At 33.5% G+C, this 26,977-nt stretch overlaps 1 protein-coding gene across 1 annotated transcript in view; it reads right to left on the bottom strand.

Annotated features, from left to right (window-relative positions):
- Positions 1 to 26,977, bottom strand: part of LOC129803201 (uncharacterized) — a 106,379-nt gene that overhangs the window by 23,523 nt on the left and 55,879 nt on the right. Inside the window, exon 7 of the mRNA XM_055849614.1 lies at positions 21,181 to 21,364. Coding sequence (XP_055705589.1) covers positions 21,181 to 21,364 — 184 coding nt within the window. The remainder of the gene's footprint in view (positions 1 to 21,180; positions 21,365 to 26,977) is intronic.

Below are 26,977 nucleotides of genomic sequence, written 5' to 3'. Positions count from 1 at the left end.
GGGAAAGTTACAAATACAAAGCATAAAAATACATATAATTGCAAATATATAATCCTTTAATGTGAATAGAAACCACATGTAGTTCTGTGACGCACGTTCGTATTCGTCTGTGCTTTATTTTCACTTCAATGGGTTCGTGTATCAAAGAATAGAATTTCTACATAAATGGAAGAACAATGTTTAAAGACGCCCAACAAATCCATGCAAAAGGACAAGGATTCACAAGCTAAACATACATATAACATGTCGAATAACTTATTCCATCCAGAATATTTCCTGAGGCGCGTGTAGCAATCGATTAAATCTCTGCTAAATTTAATTTTTCTTGTATTTTGCTAAAAGACTTTCACTTCACTAAAGTATACCTTTTGGATGATCAAAGGGTTGTCAAAATAAACAATTCCAAATAATATCTCATAATTCAGTTAATTAACTAAAAAAATATCTTATTTGGCCATTTTCAAAATTCCACCAGTCAAAGATAATGTCTCCTGGAGGAAACTTTCTAGCTAAATTTTGCACTGGAAATTTAATTATAAAGGCTTTGGGGCATTTGATGCTATAAAAAGTATGAAAATGATGTTATATAAGAGAGAAAGAGAAAATATATTAATGAATAGCATGTAATTATTTCACTTGAAGATTCAAATGCCACAAAAGACATTATATGCTTCTAAAAGGAAAATTCACCCAGAAAATGGATTCAACAGGTTTCAGAGATTTTATCAGACAAACTTCTTCCCATACCCCATACATCTACCTTTCACGAGAAAGCTGATGGAGCTTTAGTCCTCAGCAATATACAATGTGGTGATGATTCTTTCTATCGTCATGACTACGCAGAACGATGAGGAAATTGTGATTGCGAAAGGAAAATATCTAAATATACCAAAATAAACTTTCATTTTTCCTCTCTTCAATAAGATTCTTAACTTGTTGAAAAAAAAATTGATATACAACCTGAAATACTCGCCACACAACTTCTCTCATCTCTACAAACATCATATTCAGTGGAATTTCTTAATATGAAGTTTTAGGAAAAATGAAGCCTTTGAGGCTGATTGGGCGTGCAAGCTCGTGATAAGTTGCCATATGTGACATAATATTAAAAATAATATAGAAATCTTTTGAAAAAAAAACAACTTAACTACACAGTAAAAAATGTGTAAAATTTTACTAATATAATAGTGCAAAATCGACCATTTTAGTTGTTTAATTTAAAAATGTTTAAGAAATGCACAATAATTCGGTAATTTATTGTCACGTGATTGAAAATTACCACTATTATAGTTAAAAAAAATTTAAACAACGTTGTTTAATTTGAAAATGTGTAAAATTTTAACACTATAATAGTGTGAAATCGAAATTGCGATCCGTGTAAAATTCCCCACTATTATAGTCATAAGAAATTTTCGACAATGTTTTTGTGATTTAAAACTGTTGAAAAAATCTAAAAATTACCACTATTATAGTATGATTATAGTTTTTCACATTATTAGAGTGTGAAAAAATACACAACTTTATGGTATTTTTTTGTCACATGATCAAAAATTAACACTATTATAGTTTGATCATAATTTTTCACACTATTATAGTGTGAAGCCTTGAGTATTTCAGCCAAAGTTGTTATATTTTTAAACAAAAATTGTTGAATTTTGAGACAAAAGTTGTTGAATTTTTAAACAAAAATTGTGTAAAAATTGTTGTATTTCCATTTAAGACATATACTTCAGTCGAGATGCTTTTCATTAGGCAAAAGTCATATAGAACATCAAATATTTATATGCATAAGTATATCGTGAAGATTCGAGCATCAGATGTAATTATCTCGCATTAGGGAGGATCCCGAGTACAGGAAAAAACATTACAAATGTATAAAAAGGCAAAAAAGCTAAAATAAACGAAATGAAATGAAAATTCAACAATTTTTGAGTTGGATCCAAAGACAATGTTTTTTGTGTGTAAATTACATGAAATTATTTGAATCTTATAAATACCGTGCTAGCGAAATTGACTTTTTTACTGCAATAATGAGAGGTGAGGCTACATTGAAAACACTGTTTTTTCGCATATTTCTCAAGGAAGGTAGACCTAGCCATAATTAAATTTAGATTAAGAATTGTTTTTTTCTATCTAAATTGCACAACTTTAAAGACCAGATTCCATTAGAAGTATGCGAAAAAATAGCGTTTTTAATGCAACCCTATCTCAATTCTCTCTCTATTATTTTATTTATTTTTAATATTTCTAAATAGATTTTAGAAAGAACTGAGGCAAATTTATAAAATCCAATGACTTAGTATGGGAATGTTAGCATGGTTCGCACACAGTGAACCTTCAAACGATGCGAATTTTATTTTTTTTTAATGAACTAGTTATCAATAGGGGGACACATAGGGCTTTTTGAGCCTAGTTGTTCAACGCCAGTCGGAAAGCGTCAAAATCTGCAAATTACATCCTTTAAACTAGTTTTTAATAAGTTTTTAAAACATGATCATTTTTTATACGTCAAAAAATTACTACCTCATTTGAAAAAGTAGGGTAAAATGAGGTAATTGGAACCATTTACAATTTGGGACATTTGAGATTTTCTCACTATTTTAGAGATTCAAAAGAAATAAAAGCAGTTCCTTTTCTTCTTAATCGTCTTATTCTTCTATTTCACGGTCTTTGTCCTCTCTTTGCTCATCTGAAACAATGAGAAAATCTCAAATGTCCCAAATTGTAAATGGTTCCAAATTGCTTCATTTTACCCTAATTCAAAATGATCAAAACATTCAACCATAATGCAAACCAGTTATATTTTGAGTTTATGTCATTTAAGAGACAAATGGTGGGTTTGTACATATTGAAAGTTTTCAATTGTAAATATGTGTATATATAAAAATGATGATCAATAACAAGAAATAATGTGTTTTCTTGATAATTTATAATTTAGGTTAAAAATGACAAGTTAAAAGAGGTTAAAAGATGAAAAATCGTTCAGAAATATTGCCGTAATGAATCTGCGTCGTTAATTGCCAAATTTTGTGAAAACTCACGAAGGACTTTAAATAAAATACTCTACATCTACAGTAATGAGGCGCGATTACATCTGAAAAACGCTACTGGTAAACCCAGAGATTAGATTCCAGAGGGTTTATAACCTCATTATATGTATCTCTGACAGCAATTCCATGATGTCCGCTCCAAAAATTCAGGAGTGAGTGGTTATAGAAGGAATAGAAGCTTCAAAATCAACCGTAAATTAAAGAAATTGGTAAGAATGACTGCTTCCTTTGCAGGATTCCATTGATAAACCAAACCAATCTAGGTAAGAGGTTGCAGTTGTATTTGAAACATGCTAAAAAAGTAAAAATATAACCTCTTACCAAGATTGATCTTGCTTACCAATAGAATCTTACGAGCCAAGAAACCAATCTTACACTTTCTTTCAACAGCAACAAACTTTTGACCCTTTTGACGTATCAAAAATGATAAACTTTTGGAAAACATTTTTTTCTATGAAATAAAATTATTATTTTTTTTAAATATATAAAGATCTACAGGTTACCAGGGACCTTATTTGCAATAACTAAAAAGTGAAGAAGTATTTTTCTATCATTTTTTCCACTTGGTTTCTCAAATATACATTAGGTAACAAACTATTGACACTCACTGTATTTATTGTTAAATTGTCAGTGGTACTTATTACCTTTTACATTTTTGAATCAAAATACTTTGAAATAAAGATATCTAAATATGCATCTACGGAAAAGCAGATAATTACTTGTTTGTCTGTTCTGTTTTTATTGATTCCGAACAATAACACCGATTCTTAATAAAGCACAGAGTAAAAATTGATCGAAAAAAATAACATGTTGATTGCTGTAATAAATAATATTAATAACAGCGAATAATTCATAATCCTAGAGAATAATTTAGTAGGAAAATTGGGTTTTCTGCATCTTCGTTCCGTTTTGATTAATGTGTAATTGACTTATAATTTCCCAGGGGCAAAATCTTGTGAGTTTATCCTGGGAGATAAGAGATATCCAGGGTGTTGAAAAATATTATTTCAATGATTCCAGTTCTTGGTAATAAGAAAAATCTCATATTTTTTTCTTCATCTAACTTTTCTTCGTAATTAATTGAATTTGATCTCGTGCTGGCATTTGCCACATCTCATGACGTTGTTGACTACGGCGAGACGGATAAATTAAACAAGGATGAAATTGAAGGTAAACTCATTTGGTCAGAATTACACGCAGGGTGCTAAGGTCATTTTGGAATGTAAATGACACATTTTAAATTATGAAGAATTCTGTTGTAAATTTTTATGAGAAGACATTGTTAGAAAAGTATTCAAAAATTTCGGATAGATATGTTAAAGGTGAAATTTATAGTATGATCCTTTTTGCAGATTTTAGGGATTCAAAGTTTGGAGTGAGGTTGTTCCAAAAATAGAATCTTTCTATACCTCTGCAGCTTATATCCTCGGGAGCTTTCAGGCTTAGGTAAGCTAGGGAAAAACGTTCAGGATGAAATCTCTATGGGGTAAGGATTCTTCTTACATCTCTCACTCCCGACCCGACACCCCAATCTCACCCTTCTCTGGGTATACCATGGGATTGAAATTAAACCCATGGAAGTTCTATTTAATACATATAAAAATATTCTTCCCATTCCACAAATGTCTCAAGACAAATTTTCTTTCACAATGTACCAGTGAATAAAGTGTGAGAGAGGCAGAAAAAAATTACTTTCACCCACATAAATTCATCTCCTGGGTATTGAGAGTCCCCAATGAACTAACCGACGATTTTCCATGAATTAACCACACGCAGAATCAAGAGCCAATGCACGTATAGGGGATTGAGAGAGTCGATAACATTTCAATGGAGCTAATTTCTATTTAATGTAGCCACCAATTCTATTTCGCTCTGTGTAAATAAATTTCAGAGTCAATTCCCTCTCAAACTCATTATTAAATCGTTTTACATTTGCTAATTACGAAGAGACGTAAATCCCAACAGCTAGGAAGAGATAAGTATCATCAACGCGTTTAATACCTCCCTAAATACCACTTCGGGAGTCTCCGAATGTGTACTTGTTCAACCTTCTGAACAACTCTCCTTACATCTTCACAGCTACTAAATTAATATTTTGCACAACGTCGATAGTAAATAACACCAAAATTAGCATGATAGTGGCAAAAGTAGAAGATACAGGAGAGCGGGGATGTTTGGAACAGGAAAAGTATCAAAAAATTACTCACCAAAGATAGCAAAAGATATTGACAATTAAATTTTAAAAAAAATCTAAAATTCGATTTTCGTTAACGTCTTGTCCCGACCGACGACAATCCCAACCGTCCCGGTTGTCATATAATCACTTTTGCAGAGAGAATGGAGAGAGATATCAACAAGCGATTTTCAACAAAAGTTAAATATCGGTAAGTGACTACAAAATGAAGAACAGGCAGTATTATATTTTCTTAAAATTTTATTACATTTAGGCGAAAAATTCATTATGTCAAAATTGTTAAAATATTTGTTTGTCTTTTTAACATTGAACACTAAAACGGAAAGACAGATTAGTTCAAGTTTCTTGTCAAAAAACTATTTTTTTGACAAAAATATAGGGGAAGTGTGCCAAATTTCGGCCAGCTTCTAATTTCGGCCACTTTGAGTGTAATTTCGGCCATGGAAATAAATTAATTAAAATTATGTATGTTATCTTCGAATAGTCAATGAATTCATTTTGCTTTTAAATATTTATTCATTTTAGGATGTATTAACACAAAGACCGGTAAATTTTAGGTATAATTTGAATTTAAATTGCGTTGTAAAAACTCAATGTGGAAAGAGTCTTACAAAAAATGTGACAGATCAAATGTGTTTCAAGCAGTCTTACGATTTGTGGTGAAGTACAAAAGATTTTCTTTTGGTGTTTTTCATGAAAATTGATTAGTTTTCATTAAAGATTGTTTCTGTTTATGTTAATAGTGAATCAATCTTTAAATTTCGGGTGAAATTTCCCAGCTAGATCCTGTATTTCGCGTAAAAAAGTATATACTTTGTGAGCGTCTCTCCGGTGAGGTAGTGTTGCCTATTCCGGCAACATCTTTTGCTTTCCTAAATTTTTTATTCATTTTGTGTTCTTGTTTTCAATTTCTGACTTCTACAATGTCCAGAGAAAAAAAAACCATCGCTTCTATGAAAAGGATTATGTGGAAAATGTCTTGAAAGAGTTCAGGAAGGGCACATTGCTACGGGAATCTGCGCGTAAATTTGAGATGCTACTCTTCAGGTCTTCAGGACAAATTACACGGAAGATCTCAGGGCTTGTGGGTCATATAATCGTATTAAACAAAATATTAAATTTGTCTCGTTTGACGTTTTGAAATTTTCTATCCGTTGCGTCACAAAAGTCAGAAAAAGGTGACCGGTATTTGACACAAAGTGGCCGGAATACTACCCAAAGCTATGTCCATATTTTTATTAATTTTTTAATATTTTAGGAAGTGATTTAAAGAAAATAAATTTGATAAACTAGTCTTCAAGGTTCCACATAACCCTCCCGAAAAGGAGGTAACAAAAAATATCAATATGAATTAAAAATATTGCAATTCAAACTTAGGACTTCGGTGCTTATATTAACTATGGCGAAATTTGGCACACTTACCCTAAAGTATCTTTAATATGCCCGTTCTCCTTTATATCTGGGGGAACTTTCTTTAATAAACTTCGCAACTTGAGTTATCTATTTTGATTACCGATACGCTATTTGAAGATAAGTTATATTTGGACAGTCTCCCCTATACAACCCAATAACTTACACGCAAATCATCTTCCTGTGCTTCAAAAGTTATTTACCCTAAAAATTGTCACCGATTTTCATATCTTTATGTATCATCTTTCCGCTAAAGGAAAATGACGAAGAACGAAAGATATTAAAGTAGGGAGTTTTTTTCAGACGATGTTACTTATTGACCTTTTCTGAAGGTTCTATTTTTGGTTAAATCATAATAATGATCAAATCATGATGTGATATCATAATATATGTAATCTCTTTTACTGAATTTGCTTAGATTTTAAGTATATGGATATCTTTAAACAAAAATTAAGGATAAAACATACATATCTGTCATAAAAGCATACGCAGCAATACAGCAATAAAATATCTCCTAGAGCATTTAAACAGAAAAATGGGAAAAAAGTTTCATCTCAGTGCAATTTTATTATTAGGACCGAAATGAATTTCAGTCAAATACAAAAATGCACCTTACTAATGTCCAATAAAACATTTAAATGTAAAGGACTAGCGAAAAGGCAAATATACTGAAATTTTAATTTAAAAAGTCAAATAGGAATTTCCCCATCAATTTAGAAGTGAAATGAACTTATACACGAATATTTTTAATTCAACAGGTGGTGTCAGCATTAAAGATTTACAGTTCTGAAATAAAACTATGACGTTTCAATTGCAAGTTCATTTAAATTAAATTGAACAATCAACTTAAAGAACTTTAACATTTCCGTAGAGGAATTCTGTAATTTTTGTGACATTGTCACACGTGAGTTCGAAATGAAGAATCAACTTAAAGAACTTTAAGCTAGGTTTTTCAGGACAATCTGTCCTTCCGGTGGGATCGGAATTTGTTGATCAAACCTATGAATCAAACACATAATTTCACCAGAGCTTTCGACACTTATCGTGTCTTCCTCAGTAATTCTTGGTTGGTCTTTTCTTTAGAATTTGTGTCACTAATTCCTTTACATTCTTATGCATCAGTTTTGAATTTGGTTAGGAGCTAATTTTCTTCTTTCTTTTTTTGCACGGCGAACGGACTGGTGCAAAAGAGAAAGAAGAAAATTAGCTCCTAACCAAATTCAAAACTGATGCATAATAAAGTAGAGGAATTAGTGACAAAAATCCTAAAGAAAAGACCAACCAAGAATCACTGAGAAAGATACGATAAGTGTCGAAAGCTCTGGTGAAATTGTGTGTTTGATTCATAGGATTTGATCAACAAATGCAAGGCAACATGAACTCGTCAATTTACATCATGGAATGCCTCCAAAAGCGGCCTGTTGCCTCTGTACAGATGCCATGACATACCCCCGATCTTCTGGCCAGATTTGACGTCGTGCCATTACTCAAATGCAACCAAAGAATGGTACGAGAAGAACGACGTTCGTTATGTACCCAAGGAGATAAATCCGCCAAACACTTCAAATCTCCGTCCAGTTGAAACATATTGGGCTATTATCAAATACGATCTGAAGAAGAAGGCTAAATGCGTCGAGAACATTGAGGACTTCAAGAAAAAATGGAATGAAACAACCAAGTACCACGGTGATGATCTTGTACAGACCTTGATGGGAGGACTCAAGATGAAGATTCGAGATTTCGCCAATTAAATACTTGATAAAAAAAACTAATATATCTAATAAAGCTACAATGAATTGAAGTTTCAAAAAATATTTTTCTTTTTTTTAATATAATAGTACACTTCCTTTTTAAAGCATTATTCTTGGGAACAATTTTATCGTGGACACGCTTTAAAGTTAAGCTTATCCTTAAGAATAATTTGCTCTTAGAATTTAACTCAGACTTACAGACACTGACAGTAGCATCAAGTTACTCGAAGTACTTTGCATAAATTTCCTTTACCACATCACTTACTGCTATATTATAGGTTAAATATTTTCGAAGGTCAAGTTAGGGCTAATTGTTGCTTTGGGATTTGTATAAAATCATTTTTTTCGTACTAAAGTTTGAAGTGCAACGGAAGCTTAGCAGAAGTTTTAAGTACTTCACCTAATTATGGTATCATATGTATGTACCAGTTCCATAAAATTAAGAAGTCTCTGAAACTTGAATGATTCACAAGTAGATTAAAAAACAAAACTTTTAAGCACACAGTTAAAAATTAAACAAGAAGATTCACTATCACAAAAACTTTTCGAAAATCACCTCTCAATTCAGATAACATAATCCTTAAGATTTTCTCCTGAGGCCCTATCGCTCCCACAATACCAATTTAATTTTCTTCAACAATTACGCTGGACGATATACATAATTAACACAATGAAAGTTTCTTCCGGAACTTGTGGAAGTCCCTGAGCAAGAAAAAAAACTTTCAGAAGTTGTTATCTCTTTTTGCTTGATGGTTCAAAATAACTTTTTGGGGAGTTTGTTAAACCTAGATTTGAATAATATTTGCCTAATTTTCCCCGGGTGATCATGCTTCGTGCATTATCACCCTGAATATCTCTATACTTCTGAAGAAGTTGCTGCACTCCCAAAAGACAAAATTGTTTAAGCTCTACGCCTTGGCATAATATTCAAAGTTTGTGCTAGAAAATGTGAGCAATGAAAGTGTACTTGGGTGGGAAATACAAACATTTTCCATCCACCATCAGCCTAAGCAATATTCATTAATCATTTTCCATCCTGCGTGCCATTTGCCGTCAAGATGCGAAATTAAGCTGCCTGGCGATGCCAAGACATTCTTCCTCTAACGTCTTGCAAACAATTTTGCGGTATTTTCACAATGTAGTTATGTGATGTAATTAAATTAATAATATGATGAATAAAATCTTTCTCAACAAAAGATGAGTGAAATTTTGGGTGGCAAAAACTCATTTATCTTGTCATTTACAATTAAAATCATTCTAAATGTGGCGATGTTTGTAGACGTACAAAACATTGTGTAAAACGGTTCAATATCGATCCTGATGGTGTAAATGAGAACATTTACCTTTTACTTTCACCGTCCCAGATCCCATTATTAAAAAAAATATATATACTTCACTCAATTTTAATGAATTTATCCAGGTTCATGCTGATGGAAAAATTTATACAAAACATCTCCATGCGAGTAAAGATAAATGGTAGAACATTTTTTTATCCAAACATTAACAATCCACCATACCTTCAGAGTATGGACGGACACGCTGGCAAAAATGGGGCCAAGGGTGACATTTCTGTTTTTTTTTTATACACACTCTCAGAATGGAATTTTTCATTTTAACCAAAGAGAACATTTGGTTCATCTGGTTATATGAAACAGCAGGGAAAGCTCTATCTTTTCACCATCGCGTAGTAATACGTGCCAATCAAACTTTCTCCGTCCATCACCGCTTTTCCAGAAAGTGCGCCCTTGTCGCACATTCTTTCACCATGGAACCCCGTATGAGAGGAAATATTTGACATAACAGAATGTTCAAAAATCAAAGGAAATTCAAATATATTTAGATTTCAGAGTGTAGGTAGATATTTTGGGTATACTCAGAGAAAAACGTGATTCTATTAATCAAAAATTGATAAATGCTAACACGCCGGTCGTGTTAAAACAGCCAATCAACAGCCGTGGTTGTTTTTTAACAAAAATGTTAAATATAATCACGTTTCGGAAAAGCCAATTTTTATCACAAACGTGTTATATTGCAACACGCGTGATAACAAACGTGATATTTAGGAAAGAAAAATCAAGCGCGGCCGTGATTATCGATGTGATATTTTGTTAGTATTTATCACGACCACCCATTTGCCCCAAAATGTTAATCACGGACGTGTTAATTAGAAACACGCCGTGTTCCTATTTAATAAATCCTCAAATTGCCCCAAAATGTTAATCACGGACGTGTTAAATGGTATCACGCCGTGTTACTATTTAATAAATCCTCAAATTGCCCCAAAATGTTAATCACGGACGTGTTAAATGGTATCACGCCGTGTTACTATTTAACAAATCTTTATATTGCCCCAAAATGTTAATCACGGACGTGTTAAATGGTATCACGCCGTGTTACTATTTAACAAATCCTTATTTTGCCCCAAAATGTTAATCACGGACGTGGTAAATGGTATCACGCCGTGTTACTATTTAACAAATCTTTATATTGCCCCAAAATGTTAATCACGGACGTGTTACATAGGAACACGCCGTGTTCCTATTTAACAAATCCTTATATTGCCCCAAAATGTTAATCACGGACGTGTTAAATGGTATCACGCCGTGTTCCCAATACTATATCTACCCAATACTAAATCTACTGGCTCGCATTGAGCCCTTCAGCCGCCGTAAAGCAGCACAATCAAAAGGGTGAAGGTGGATGTTCCACCTTATTCGAATGAAAATTCTGCGAAAATGTCTTTCACACGCGAATGTGTCGCTCGCATGAATTATAAGTGACACTGTAACTTATAATTCATGCGAGCGACACATATGCATTTCAAGGAAGCTGCGGCATATAGTATGCATCAATTATTGACATTTTTACCAAAATTGCAGAGCAAAAACCATGAATTAAGCTCAATAAATTCCCACATAATAATAATCACGGACATTCTAAATGATAACAGGCCGTGATACTATTCACTCAATTTTTATTTTGCTCTGTTCCAACTTAACAAATCCCTACCGCGAAGTGTTAATCACGGACGAGTTGAATAATAACACGCCGTGATACCATTTAACAAATTCTTATATTACCCTAAAATGTTAATCACGGACGTGTTAAATGGTATCATGCCATGTTACTATTTATCAAATGTCTATTTTAGCCCCAAAATGTTAATCATGGACGTGCTTAATGGTATCACGCCGTATTACTATTTACCAAATATCTATTTTACCCCAAAATGTTAATCATGGACGTGTTAAATGATATCATGCCGTGTTACTATTTACCAAATACTCCCTCCGTTCCGAAATAAGTCGTACGTTTGGGAAAAATTCTTGTTCCGAAATAAGTCATACGTTTGGGAAAAATTGGGATTAAGGGAAAGTTTGTTGGTAAATGTTTTGTGTATCAACAATTATCTCTTGTAAAGAACTATTGTTAATGTTCAGCACTAAAATTGGGGTCCAGTCTTCATGGTAAGTTGAGGAACGAATGTTTTAAAAATGTCTTATGGCGTTTTATTTTCAATCTAAAATAGGTGCATAATGGTGAGAGATACAGACTTGGGACCTTCGGGGGACCCCCCCATAAGTTGACCCTGGGACCATTAATATGTCCTTTATTTTGCCCCCACCTGTCCCATTTTCCTCCAAAATCATGTTTTTTGGGATTGCTCGAAAACACGTCGTGCGATTTCTTTTTTTCAATTCTGGATATGCTTTAGAGAAACATATAAATGGTCCCAGGGTCAACTTATGGGGGGTCCGCTGAAGGTCCCAAGTCCCTATCTCTCACCATTTTGCATCCAGATATTCGAAAACATAAAAAAGGATGTTCTTTTTATTGCTCATTCTGCGAAATTTGAGCAATAAAAAACGTCATATCGGTAATAACTATTGAGTTCTACTTGTTCATACTAAAAATTTAGAACAATTTCTAGCCTATAATGTTAATCACAGTCCGTCTTGTAGTAATTAACTATCTACCGGAGCTCTTTGAAAAAAATGCGAAAAATGGACAACTTCAACATATCGAATCCTCAACATACCATCGTGATAGGATCCCCATATTATCCCTGAACATGGAGGATAGTTCATACACAAGATATTTGCAAATAACAAAAACATTCTCTGAAACCATTCCTTAATCCCTAATTTTTCGCCAAACGTACGACTTATTTCGGAACGGAGGGAGTATCTATTTTGCTCTAAAATTTTAATCACGGATGTGTTAAATAGTATCACGCCGTGTTACTATTTATTAAATGTCTATTTTATCGCAAAATGTTAATCACGGACGAGTTTAATGATATCATGTCGTGTTACTATTTATCAAATCTCTATTATGCCTCAAAATGTTAATCATGGACGTGCTTAATGATATCACGCCGTGTTACTATTTACCAAATACCTATTTTGCCCCAAAATGTTAATCACGGACGTGTTAAATGGTATCACGTCGTGTTACTATTTATCAAATGTCTATTTTACCCCAAAATGTTAATCACGGACGTGTTAAATGGTATCATGCCGTGTTACTATTTACCAAATACCTATTTTGCCCCAAAATGTTAATCATGGATATGCTTAATGGTACCAAGCCATGTTACTATTTATCAAATCGCTTTTATGCCTCAAAATGTTAATCACGGACGTGCTTAATGATATCACGCCATGTTACTATTTATCAAATGTCTATTTTGCCCCAAAATGTTAATTACGGACATGTTAAATGGTATCATGCCGTGTTACTATTTACCAAATACCTATTTTGCCCCAAAATGTTAATCACGGACGTGTTTAATGGTATCACGTCGTGTTACTATTTATCAAATGTCTATTTTACCCCCAAAATGTTAATCACGGACGTGTTAAATGGTATCATGCCGTGTTACTATTTATCAAATCGCTTTTATGCCTCAAAATGTTAATCACGGACGTGCTTAATGGTATCACGCCATGTTACTATTTACCAAATACCTATTTTGCCCCAAAATGTTAATCACGGACGTGTTAAATGGTATCACGTCGTGTTACTATTTATCAAATGTCTATTTTACCCCAAAATGTTAATCACGGACGTGTTAAATGGTATCATGCCGTGTTACTATTTACCAAATACCTATTTTGCCCCAAAATGTTAATCATGGATATGCTTAATGGTACCAAGCCATGTTACTATTTATCAAATCGCTTTTATGCCTCAAAATGTTAATCACGGACGTGCTTAATGATATCACGCCATGTTACTATTTATCAAATGTCTATTTTGCCCCAAAATGTTAATTACGGACATGTTAAATGGTATCATGCCGTGTTACTATTTACCAAATACCTATTTTGCCCCAAAATGTTAATCACGGACGTGTTTAATGGTATCACGTCGTGTTACTATTTATCAAATGTCTATTTTACCCCCAAAATGTTAATCACGGACGTGTTAAATGGTATCATGCCGTGTTACTATTTATCAAATCGCTTTTATGCCTCAAAATGTTAATCACGGACGTGCTTAATGATATCACGCCGTGTTACTATTTACCAAATACCTATTTTGCCCCAAAATGTTAATCACGGACGTGTTAAATGGTATCACGTCGTGTTACTATTTATCAAATGTCTATTTTACCCCAAAATGTTAATCACGGACGTGTTAAATGGTATCATGCCGTGTTACTATTTACCAAATACCTATTTTGCCCCAAAATGTTAATCATGGATATGCTTAATGGTACCAAGCCATGTTACTATTTATCAAATCGCTTTTATGCCTCAAAATGTTAATCACGGACGTGCTTAATGATATCACGCCATGTTACTATTTATCAAATGTCTATTTTGCCCCAAAATGTTAATTACGGACATGTTAAATGGTATCATGCCGTGTTACTATTTACCAAATACCTATTTTGCCCCAAAATGTTAATCACGGACGTGTTTAATGGTATCACGTCGTGTTACTATTTATCAAATGTCTATTTTACCCCCAAAATGTTAATCACGGACGTGTTAAATGGTATCATGCCGTGTTACTATTTATCAAATCGCTTTTATGCCTCAAAATGTTAATCACGGACGTGCTTAATGGTATCACGCCATGTTACTATTTATCAAATGTCTATTTTGCCCCAAAATGTTAATCACGGACGTGTTAAATGGTATCATGCCGTGTTACTATTTATCAAATATCTATTTTACCCCAAAATTTTAATCACGGACGTGCTAAATGGTATCATGCCGTGTTATTATTTATCAAATCGCTATATTGCCCCAAAATGTGAATCACGGATGTGCTAAACAGTATCAATCAGTACTACCATTTGGTACATGTATTATTTTCATTATTAGGCAAATTAGAAATTTAATAAATGGTGACATAGTGTGAAACTATTTTGCACGTCCGCGATTTACATTTTGTGGAAAAATTGCGATTTAATAAATAGTAACACGGCATGATACCATTTAGCACATGCGTGATTAAAATTTTGAGGTGAAATAGAGATTTGATAAATAGTAACACGGCGTAATATTAACACGGCCGTGTTTAACATCTCGTTGCAATTTAGGGTTTTGTTAAATAGTAACACAGCGTGATACCATTTAACACGTCCGTGATTAACATTTTGAGGCGATTTAAGGTTTTGTTAAATAGTAACACGGCGCGATACCATTAAACACGTCCGTGATTAACATTTTGGGGCAATATAAGGATTTGTTAAATAGTAACACGACGTGATACCATTAAACACGTCCGTGATTAACATTTTGGGGCAATATAAGTATTTGTTAAATAGGAACACGGTGTGATACCATTTAACACGTCAGTGATTAACATTTTAAGGCGATTTAAGGTTTTGTTAAATAGTAACACGGCGCGATACCATTTAACACGTCCGTGATTAACATTTTGGGGAAATATAAGGATTTGTTAAATAGTAACACGGCATGATACCATTTAACACGTCCGCGTTTAACATTTTGAGGCGATTTAAGGTTTTGTTAAATAGTAACACGGCGTGATACCATTTAACACGTCCGTGATCAACATTTTGGGGCAATATAAGTATTTGTTAAATAGTAACAGGGCGTGATACCATTTAAAACGTCCGTGATTAACATTTTGGGGCAATTTGAGGTTTTATTAAATAGTAACACGGCGTGATATCATTAAACATGTTCGTGATTAACATCTCGCTGCAATTTAGGGTTTTGTTCAATAGTAACACAGCGTGATACCATTTAACACGTCCGTGATTAACATTTTACGGCAATTTGAGGATTTGTTAAATATTAACACGGCATGATATCATTTAACGCGTCCGTGATTAATATTTTGAGGCAATTTAAGATTTAGTTAAATAGGAGCACGGCGTGATTCTATTTAACACGTGGGTGATTAACATATTGGTTCAATATAAGGATTTGTTAAATATTAACACGGCGTGATGTCATTGAAGACGTCCATGATTAACATTTTGAGGCAATTTAAGAATTTGTTAAATAGGAACACGGCGTGGTACCATTTAATACGTCCGTGATTAACATTTTGGGGCGATATAAGGATTTGTTAAATATGAACACGGCATGTTCCTATTTAACAAGTCCGTGATTAACATTTTGGGTCAATTTCAGGTTTTATTAAATAGGAACATGGCGTGTTCCTATTTAACACGTCCGTGATTAACATTTTGAGGCAATATAAAGATTTGTTAAATATTAACAGGGCGTGTTTCTATTTAACACGTCGATAATTAACATTTCGCGGAAATTTGAGGATTTGTTAATAGGACACGGTGTGATACCATTTAGCACGTCCGTGATTAATATTTTGGGGCAATTTGTATATTTATTAAAAAGGAACACGGCGTGTTTCTATTTAACACGCCCGTGTTTGAATCTTGGAGTCAATATATTTCATTTTTTGATAAATAGCATCATGCTGTGTTTCTATTTATCACTGACGTGATTTCTTTTATTTGTATCACGGACGTGTTAATATTTATTACAAATATGTTCATATTTATCACTTTTTAAAATATCACGGAATCACGCCTGTTGGTTGATTTCAATCACGCGTGCTTTTCTCTGAGTGTAGTAACTTCCAATTCAGATTCAATTGTTCCATCAACTTTCACTTTTTCAAATCATTCGTCCGTTTTAATAATGCGCAAAAAATATGGATAAAGACAAGAAGTAGAGGAAATTGCTCTCCTTTCGAACGTTCATGCCTTCGAATAATGTGAATTTCTCTTGTTTTTCGGAAAAGATTTACACTAAATTATCACGGAATTATCAACAATTGATGATAAGCCAACTAATATTTAATAGAAATGTGTAAGTCTGTGTTAATAGAAATGTGTGTAGGAAAACTAAAAGAAAATTCGCATTAGGGCAGAATCACATTGACAATAAAATGCTCGTCGTAACCTCACCGTATTTCGTTAATTTACGCATTTGCATTGCAATTCTTACGCAAATTCTCGATTACCGTATTACCTTATCTCATACTCGGTGGCACTAACTGAAAATAATATAAGAAAATTGAAGAAATAAAACGAAAATTCGATAAACGGTCATTAAAAAAAACTGTTAGAGAAATTAATCGTACAGTTTTTTTGCTCACCTTTTATCGCATTTTCGTTTTATTTCTTCAATTTTCTTATATTATTTTCATCTAGTGACACCGAGTATGAGAAGGTAATACGGTAATCGAGAATTTGCGTAAGAATTGCAAAGAAAATGCGTAGATTAACGAAATACGGTGAGCATTTTACTGCCAATGTGATTCTGCCATTATTCGTAGGCATTAACGTTCGAAGGAAGAGTACTTTTCCCTATCTGTCGAAACTAATCAAATGTGAATCAGAAAACAAAATAGAATTCATAATTTGTAAGTATTCAACTATACTAACGATTATACATAAAATAAATATTTAACACTCAGCCCTGTAGAATAGGTATAAATTATATATTGCTACTACTGTTAATGTTAAAAACTTTTTTTGAGAGATAATGTACACGGCACATCAAGGACTCCGAAAATACCGATGGTTTTCCATCACACGAAAAAACTTTTCATTTTGTTGCCCTGTAATGCGCGATGGCTTTAAAGCACGACTAGTTTAACATACATCGACTTTGAGCCGAATTTCATTAAGATCGGTTAAACCGTTTTTGATAAATAAAATGTCAAAGCCGTGAATTTTCAGAAGGATATCGTTACTTTCCCAAGGACTGACAGTCCCTTTTGACTTGGGTCTCAGTAATTTTTAAATCATACACCAGCTATTGTAGGTTGGACCAGCTATTGTAGTTGGTACCATTTTACACAGGAAATCATTTTATAATATTGATAATATGTATTCTGTGTAATGATACAAAAAATCAATTTGGGAAAAGTAACAGGAAGAAAATATAAAAATTGTTTTAGGAAACTCTTAATATTTGCGTTCATTCATCTATCCCATACCTAATTGTATTTGAAATGCATTGCTATAAATATTATTTGAATAATATAGAAATTGAAGCAGAGAAATGGATCAATTTTGAAAAAAAATATGAGAAATACTGCAAACAATGAAGCTCCAAATTCAATTAAAGTAATCTACCTGGAACCACTTTGATATTTTTATCCATCTTCTTAGTCCATATTGCTTTCCTTATAACACTGGAGACATATCATCAGCATTGTAATATGATTTTCTATTTGGAATTGTATCTCAAATTGATTAATTTTGTTTTATTGTGACGTAGTAGAATATCCTGCAACAAATTTGTTATATTTATGAGTACAAAAATCTTTCTATCTATTCATTTGCCACTAAACTATTTCCCATCAAAATGAATGAAAGTGCATTTTAATATAATCGATGGCAAAATATCCTAGACTTTGTGAAAAACTCGGACTCGTGACTTAAGATGCTATTCTTTAAAAATACTCTTGCATCATTTACCGTTTTCCGGTTCACGACCGATTTGAACCGATTTATAAATCACTCAAAACGTCGTCAAAAAATAGCTAAGAAGTATAATTGAATTTATGATAAAAAATATTTATTTATTTCATTACCATTTCATAACCGATTGAAATCGGTTCAGACTTGTCAAGAATTCCAAGACCTTTCCAAGAAGTCAAGCAAACATTCGGTTAGAAAATACGCTCTTGAGTGCCTTTAAAATATTTTACCTTTAAAAACCATTATTAGGAATGATTCAACGAATTTTCGTATATGGACGAAATGTCCAAACTAGGTAAATTTTAAGTAGGGTAGACAGGGGTATTATCGATCAGTTAAGGAAATGATCAACTTTAACTGACAAAAAACCATATATTCGTATTTTTGAAATGAAAACTTGTTATAGTCAATCAATAGTTGGAATGGCTACTATTGTAATTTTGTGCACACATTTTTGAAAATCACTTTTATTTTGCAAATATTACCGGAAAAATTGTGAAATTTTTTATTTGACATCGTGAAACATAAAATAATTAAACAATCATATAATAAAGTTCATGTAGAAAAATTATTTTTTTATCCATCAATTGGAAAGAGAAGTCGATATTACAAGCATCGCTTAATCGATATTAGAAGCGTTTTGGTAATACCAGCGTCTACCCTATTAATAAATTGTAACGGAATTGACGCACTGAATGGCTAAATACGAAGATCTATTTTGTGAATCCAAAATTTTAGCCCAATCTGACAAGGTCAGATTTCTCCTCGGACCACAAAAGCTGAGATTGTAAATAATCTCAGCTAAAAAATGACCAGTAATAAACTCAGATGAGTTTTTTTACATGTGACCTCGAAATGCGTGCAACTAGGGGTGCTTGCAACTCGGTTTCTTTTTTTTAATAATAATTATTATTAAAGGCCTTCTAAACTAAGGCTTAGCTATAAGATACTAAAATTTGAGTTCAATCAATGCCATAGGGGCTAAACTATTGAGAAAACAAATAGAGGGGGTTTTCAAAATGGCAAAAAGAAAGGTAGGGGGTCAATGCAGCAATTTTCACCTGAATATAGCCTTTGCCGAAAACCGTATGTCGATATTTCTCTTTATTTAGGAGATATTCAGGTCCAAAGAGCCTCCGGACGGACGAACGCAAAAGTTTTTTAGCCATCCATATATTCGTGATTAGGAACTAGTCAAACACATTTTGCGATAGATTGAGCGCGATCGGAGGACATGAGATTTTATGATGAATATACTAGGTGACATTATTAAGAATCTTACCTAATATCAATAATAATTTTAATAATCATGCCCTGAGAGTTAATTAGTGTGGTCAAAAATCAAATCCAACCACTCAAAAAAGTGTAAGTTTTCTTTGAGCGAAAACAAAGAAGTAATTCATAGAAAACCCTTCACGTAAAACGATATAGTGACTTAACATTTCGCCACTCATTAATTTCCATTAGAAATCATTTTCACTGTGACTTTCACAAGAATCCTCTTCATCCTCTTGTCCCTCTCTCTCTCAAAATCCGAAGTAGAATGATAAATGCTTCAACTTTCACAACAATCCGTCGATTACCTTGATGGCATGCACGAGGAAAAAGAGGGCGAACAGTGAAGTGTGCAGAAAAGAAGGTTACATAGGGAGTTTGGCCCGAACTTGAGTTGCCAAATAATTCAAATGGTGGTTTCCTGGCCTCTTTCACTTGACACCCATCATAAATTATCGGGTCCTAATTAATTGTTTGGGCTTTTCTTTATCACTCTATACGGCCCGTTTAAACGAGGGTAATTCGAAACACACCTCGCTTTTTTATAGACCGGTGAGTCTTGGAAATGTCTATATGTCTATACTCTAATGTCTCTACGTGTGTCTTGACTAAAATAGAGAGTTTAACAAACTTATCTTCGAACAGATTCTATCGTATTTTATCAATTAAAGTTAAAATCTTACAAAAAGCATACTGACAAAAATATGTCAGTATTCTTGAATCAAGAATTAAATTGATTTAAACTTGTTGTACATCATAAGGCTAAATGATTTTTATGGCCCTGTGAGGTTTAAAGAAACGGTTGATAAATTTTAAGAAGTCCTAGACAGATAACACGACATTTGAAAAATTCACTGTGTCCCGAATAATTCCCCATTGAATTCTCTAACAATCCCCCACAAAAGGACAGACGTTTCTGTAATTTAACTAATTCAAAATATCTCATGGAAATTCAATGTCTTGCGAAACATTCTCAATTGTCTCTGAGGATTTTTTTTTGAGAGTCATTAAAAAGACAGCAAAAAAATACAACAAATTGCAGAAGAAATTCTTTAGGGAAATATCTAAAATGTTTTAACTCCTTACACCAAAGAGTTCAACATTGTGAATTCGTACAAGTCCCATGAAATGCTAGTTCCGAGGATACAAGTACAGTATTTATAGTTGACTCGTAGAAAGAGAAATGGTTTGTAAGAACCATAAGTTAAAGTGTTCCTCATGAATTTTAAACTAAATCTCATCTAACGTAAATTTCACAGCAAATTTCTATTCATGTTTTTAAAATTGCAAACTTCCGCTTTTCCTTTCGCCGAAAATGGACCAGAAAGTTAAGTTAAATTGATGGAATTTCTTCTAAGTCACGCTTCAACAATAAATTAGTTAACATCGAATTGTACTCTGACCATTGAATTGATGCTTTCACTTTTGTAAGAGCATCACTGGAATTTCCAGGAATGACTCACATACGGAAGCTAGTACCGGATGTCATGTCTCAAAAGGGATCGGTCGCGTTTGAAAAATCGTTTTTCTGTAAATTTAATTTAAGGGTCTTACCTGCTGGTCGTTGAATTAACGCTGGTGTTACTCCGAGAACGCCTCGAGATAATGGAATCCCCACAATTCACAACAGTTCCCTTGCTGATGGAAAATGTGCGTAGACGATACAGGTCGTCACTCTGACGAGGATTGTACGGTCTTTCCGGCAATGAACACACCCTTGGCCGGATGTGATCCGGAACTGAAAGGCAAATGAGAGAAATAGACACCCTCTATTTATGATAATCAATAAATTCAACTTTAATCCATGTACACACATCATTTTCTGTCATTATTGCCACTACCAACAGTGTTAAATCACATAAGTGGCCATTCATTGTCTCTATTATGGGGTGGAAATGAAATAAAATCAGCAATAACTTTGGATATATAGCACATTTCCGCCATTCACACGAAAAAAAAGATGATCCTATGATAGAATTAATGTAAGTTTCGGGGAAAGTCTTGTTAGGCAGCATTTTATAAATGTTTCTTCTGTGGTAAAAGACACAGTTTGTTTTATAGTCTGCGAAAGTATAATAATCCAGCAACAGGGGAAAGATAGGAATGGGCAAATACAAGGGCAAATATTATAGGTGAAAATGGTGAGAATATATTACTTTATCATTTATTGAAATCTAAACACGAAATAACAAGCAATTTAGAAGATCTCAAACTAAAGGAGGAGCAGGAATAAGATTCTCCTTTGCTCAAGAAAAAGACGACATCTGACAAGATGTAGGCTGATTTTGATAGTGGTTATTAAAAATTTTTCGATTCAGCTTTTGTGCCCGTTAAGACCAATTGCTCATTTTTTTACCAAAAAGTATTACAGCTAAAAGATAAATTTAAATAAATCAACAAAACACAAAGTCTATACGTAATATCGATCTATTTCAACAAATAATTTCCAATTTTATTCAAGGGGTTATTGATAAGCAAAGTGGCTCGAACTCCTGGTTCCCCGAATAAATATATTGGTGCCCTGAATTTTCCGTGAGTTTCCTGAATTAAAATACATCAGTTCCCCGTGTTCCCTAAAAAAATATATTTTATATCTGTTTTCCGAATTCCCAGAAAAAAATGCATGAGTTCCCCGGGTTCCCCGAGAGTTCCCTGAAAATGTATGGATTCCCCGCGTTCCCCGTGAATACCTGAAAAAATTCATGACTCCTCCGTGAGTTCCCTGAAAAAATACATCAGTTCCCCGAGTTTTCTGAAAACGAGTGTTCCCTATAAAAATATATGGGTTTCCCGAGTCCTCCGTAAGTTCCCCGAGTTCCCCATGGATTCCCCATAAGTTCCCCGGGTTCCCCATGGGTTCTCTGGTCAGATTGGCTCGAGTTTCCTGAAATGAGTTACCGGAGTTACCTTTTGATTCTGTTTATCTCAATTTTATCAATGAGCGTTAGTATCGGATTTCGAGATTTTGATAGAAAACGCTTAATACAATTTAACAACTTCCAATACTGATTTTACACTCATTTCAAATTGGTCCACAGTCAATTTTACGTGCTATAAACTAAAACAAATTTACAAGCGATTTAATTAACTATAATTATATATAAGTGGCATACTCCATGAATATATATAATATATTCATGGAGTCTACTTTTCCGTCTTTACTCTTCACGCAATTTCTCTTACCCTTAAATCTGAGATCAAATCAATCTTTTTGACACTAATTGAATCATTTTTACGTATTATTTCATACCGTTATGTTTATATTCATAAAATTTTCCATGATAGGGGAGAATGGGGTAGCTTAAAGATGCATCATCTGCCCGTTTCACCGCTGAAGGCCGCTTTTTCATTACAACCAAGGATTCTCACCGGGGAACAGGGATGTCAAGCAAACAAATTAGCAGAGTGCTAAGGAAAAGAAGTGGAAAGAACTGCACGTAAACCGTAGAGGGAAATATTTGTTGCTCTCCTCATTTTGACCACAAGCACAAGGTCTCTATATAGGCAAAGTCATTTGCCTTGTCCTCCCGAAGTATAGGCTTATGTAAAAATTATCACCGAAGCTAATACTTAAAAATTGCAACCTGTTACGGGAACGTGGTGATGTAGGAGGCGCAAGGGCGCTTTACAGATGTGGCATAAAAGTTAAAAGAAAGAACGGTGGTTTTGCTGGCAAAATTAGTTGTTAAAGCGAAAACCTTGAAGCGAAAAACTTAATGGGTCAAGTGGTAGAGCACTTGCTCTATGATGCAAATGTCTCGGGTTCGAATCGTCATTAGCTTTCACCGTGCATTCAGTGAGCGTCACTGTAGGGGAAAGTGCTCTCCTTTCGAACGTTCATGCCTTCGAATAAATAGATTTTTTTCTTATTTTTCCTAAGAGACTTAAACACAATTTCCATGTCATTATCAAGTAATGACAAGATAACTATTTAATAGAAATTTCTAAATCTCTTAGGATAAATAAAAAAAATTAACATTATTCAAAGACATGAACGTTCGAAGGGAGAGTATTTTCCCCTACTTGATTCCACGGGACATCGGACTGACAATCTCATTCCGTATAAGAACAAGTAATGATGTAGTCCGTGGCCCTGAGACGACTCAATACATGTCCTGAGGCAAAGAACTCAGAACCCGATGCTCACAAGACTATCTCGCTCTCCCTATGAATGCTCTCCTCTCGATTCTCCTCTAGTGAGGGGAATTAACTCATGAATTTTAAAAATTATGACCGTTACAAATTTATAGAAAAACGAGAAAAACTGACTTCTACAATAATGCACGTTTAGAAATCTTCTTACGGCAAGGCCTAGTTCCTTCATGGAACGTTGTGCCAGCATCATTATTTATTATTTATTTATTAAAGGAAAAACCTTTCATCTGTCCATTATTTTTTTACGAATACTCATGAATGAATACATTTTAGAGCTTTGACTTTATTTTATAAAGGAAATTTTATACTATCAACTATAGATTTTTTTTTGATAGAAAATCATCATCATCGTCATTTTCAACCGGTTGTACCTATTGGGGTCGCGGTCCCATAATATCAAGGTTAATACACTGACTGAGAGAAATCCGAAAAAATAGCATTTTCTGAAATGTTAATTTTACCTTGCAGTATTGATCCAAAATCGGTGTAAATATTACCCTTTTTAGGTGTATTACGTGTTAAAGGTATCCTTTTTCATGTTAATTTTACTCGTAATAAGGTGTAAAATTAACATTAAAAAATGTTGATTATTTTTACACCTAAAAAGTGTTAAATTTCTGAGGAAAAAATGTAAAACACACCCTCTTTTTTCTCAGTGTAGACTACGCTTGTCGATCCTGCGCCACTTTAGGAAGATTTTCGAATTCGATCCCAAGGCGCTCCAAGGCAAGATCCTGAATTTGATTCAGCCACCTTGCCTTAGGTCTGTCCTGGGGTCGAGGTCTCTTCACAATGGCTTGCATAGATTTTCTGGGGTTGTTAGAAAATAAACGAATTAATTTACGTTGACGATGATGGTGACGACGCAACGATCACATTGTGTAAAATCCTAAAGATCATCGAAAAATTTTCCTTCTGGACGCATCAGTGGCAGTGATGTATCTTTTTTCAGGAAAAGCTTTAGCAAAGAATCTTGTGTATGTTCTTCTCTCTGAAAAGAGAAACACCACTAATGCACACCATTGAGACTATCCGGTAGACTAAGACCGGCTTCAGACTAGAGCGTTTAGCCCAGTTCCCGAAGATCTAAAAATCCTAAATAGCGAGCAGTTTTAATGCTTTTTTATAACCCTATGCCTATAGGTCACTTATCTGTAATAATCCACTCCTAAGTTAAATTTTTCCGAAAAATCGCGATTGATAAAAAAAATAGAGCAGTTAAGCCATATGGCTAAGTCTTAGGTCTGAAGCCCGTATAAGGGACTTCAGAGAGTCTATAGGTATCTGTTTGCCTCCTAACTCAGTTACACTCCATTTTTCAGTAGTAAGTTCGAATATGATTCATGTTCATATTCGTTTAGCAAATGAGTCTTGAAAAGGGTTGAGCTGCATGAACTGCCCCACCTTCCCCTATGGCCAAAACAATATCGATTAAATCATAAATATTCTAGAAGAAGATCAAAGTAATTAGGTTTTAATTTGATTTTAATCCTAATTAAATATCCGTTTCAAAAAATAAGATATATCATTTAATTTGGGTTTACTTTTAATTAAAAGTATGCCTTGTAATGGGTGCTCGTTCAATGTCTGTAAAAAGTTTATTCATTAACGCAATATACATACAACGTAATAATTTGTATATATTGATAACTTCTAAAGTGAGGAATATAATTTAAGATATTCATCTTATTTAATCGATGAGAAAATCCCTTTAAAGTTTCTATTTGATTTTATAAAATCTTTTGTGGTCTGCTCCAAAGGAAGAACAAGTAAAATGGGAAAATATCGATTTTGGTACAGCATAGCCAACGTTAAAATAGGCTTCTCTCTTATATAAAGTAGTATTTTGCGAAAATGTTTTTAATCCATGAAATTAAACAGATCTGTATAATACAGTATCATCACACGGTCATAGAATCTCTGCACGAAAAACATAAATCGATAAAAAAGAAGACCGTGATAGAAAGTTTTTCTCGCATTACATTTATTTACTTCGCAGTGTTTGGGTGGGTGTTAAAGCAATTCGCAGATTCCTTCCCACTCAACAAATTATATAGGGGGGCAAAAAATATCTGGATTGTCGCTGTATGTGTCCTCCGTAGAATGTGATTACCTCAACAGAAGTGGAATGGTAAAAGGAAAAAAAGTATCTGTCCAGGAGGCAAATGGGGAAATTACATGTAACGCGTGGCGTGAAAAATAAAACTTTAGTAATTCAAATAGAATTGAAATTGACTTTTCCAATCACTCCCTCCTCAGTATCTTCTATCGTTATAAGATTTTTCTTGATATTTTGACATATTTTCCTCGGTAATATTAAAAATGCCAGAACGTATTATAAAATATAATTGAAAGTCTACTTCGTAAACAACAACAAAACGTTGAATAAATAAATTCTATATTTTTATCAAAATATATTGTACAAATTTATATCGGAGCATCGGTAAGAAATATTCTTCTTAGAGCTTAGAATAGCTGACTCTAAAAAAGTGAGCGACATTAGTTTTGTATAGGGTAAAGTGGTATAAGTTGGACAGTGGTACAAGTTGGACAATGGTACAATTTGGACAGGGCTTTTTGTCTTGATAAATTTAGTACTTCATTTTTATTTGTATATTTTTAATGCTTTAATTTTATAATTTGGTTCCTTGTGCTTTAAAACAAATTTTGTACTGTATTTATCAAGAAAAAAGCCATGTCCAACTTGTACCGGCGAATTGTCCAACTTGTAAAACTAATTCCAAATTATATCACTTTACCCTACACTAACGTTGTAAAAACAGACAAGTTTTGAAATATTTAGAAAAAATATGTTTTAAAGATATATTCATAAAATGTGTTCTTTCTTCTGAAGATCAGTGTTAAAAAATTAGAGTTGATTCACCATAAATCCGAATAATGTTCACATTCTTCAGAAATAAGAGTAATTGAGGAACAATTTGCAAAATTGAGTTCCCCCACAAATATCTGGTGTAAAAGATAAAAAGCCTTCGATTTGAACAAATTTATCGTTGTTACTCGAAAAATTTAAACGACTTATATTTATTAAATTATAGGCCATCGTTGATCTGATTTAGAGGCAACAAATTACAGTTTGACTCATATTGACACCCGAAATAGTTCAAACTTCGAAATGAAAATACTTCAACCATCATCTCGACGAAACAAGAAGTAAAAATGCATTTTCTTTGGCTTT

Source organism: Phlebotomus papatasi, chromosome 2 (genome assembly GCF_024763615.1).
Source record: "Phlebotomus papatasi isolate M1 chromosome 2, Ppap_2.1, whole genome shotgun sequence".
NCBI classification, from domain to species: Eukaryota; Metazoa; Arthropoda; class Insecta; order Diptera; family Psychodidae; genus Phlebotomus; species Phlebotomus papatasi.
This window is presented reverse-complemented; position numbering and strand designations above follow the sequence as displayed.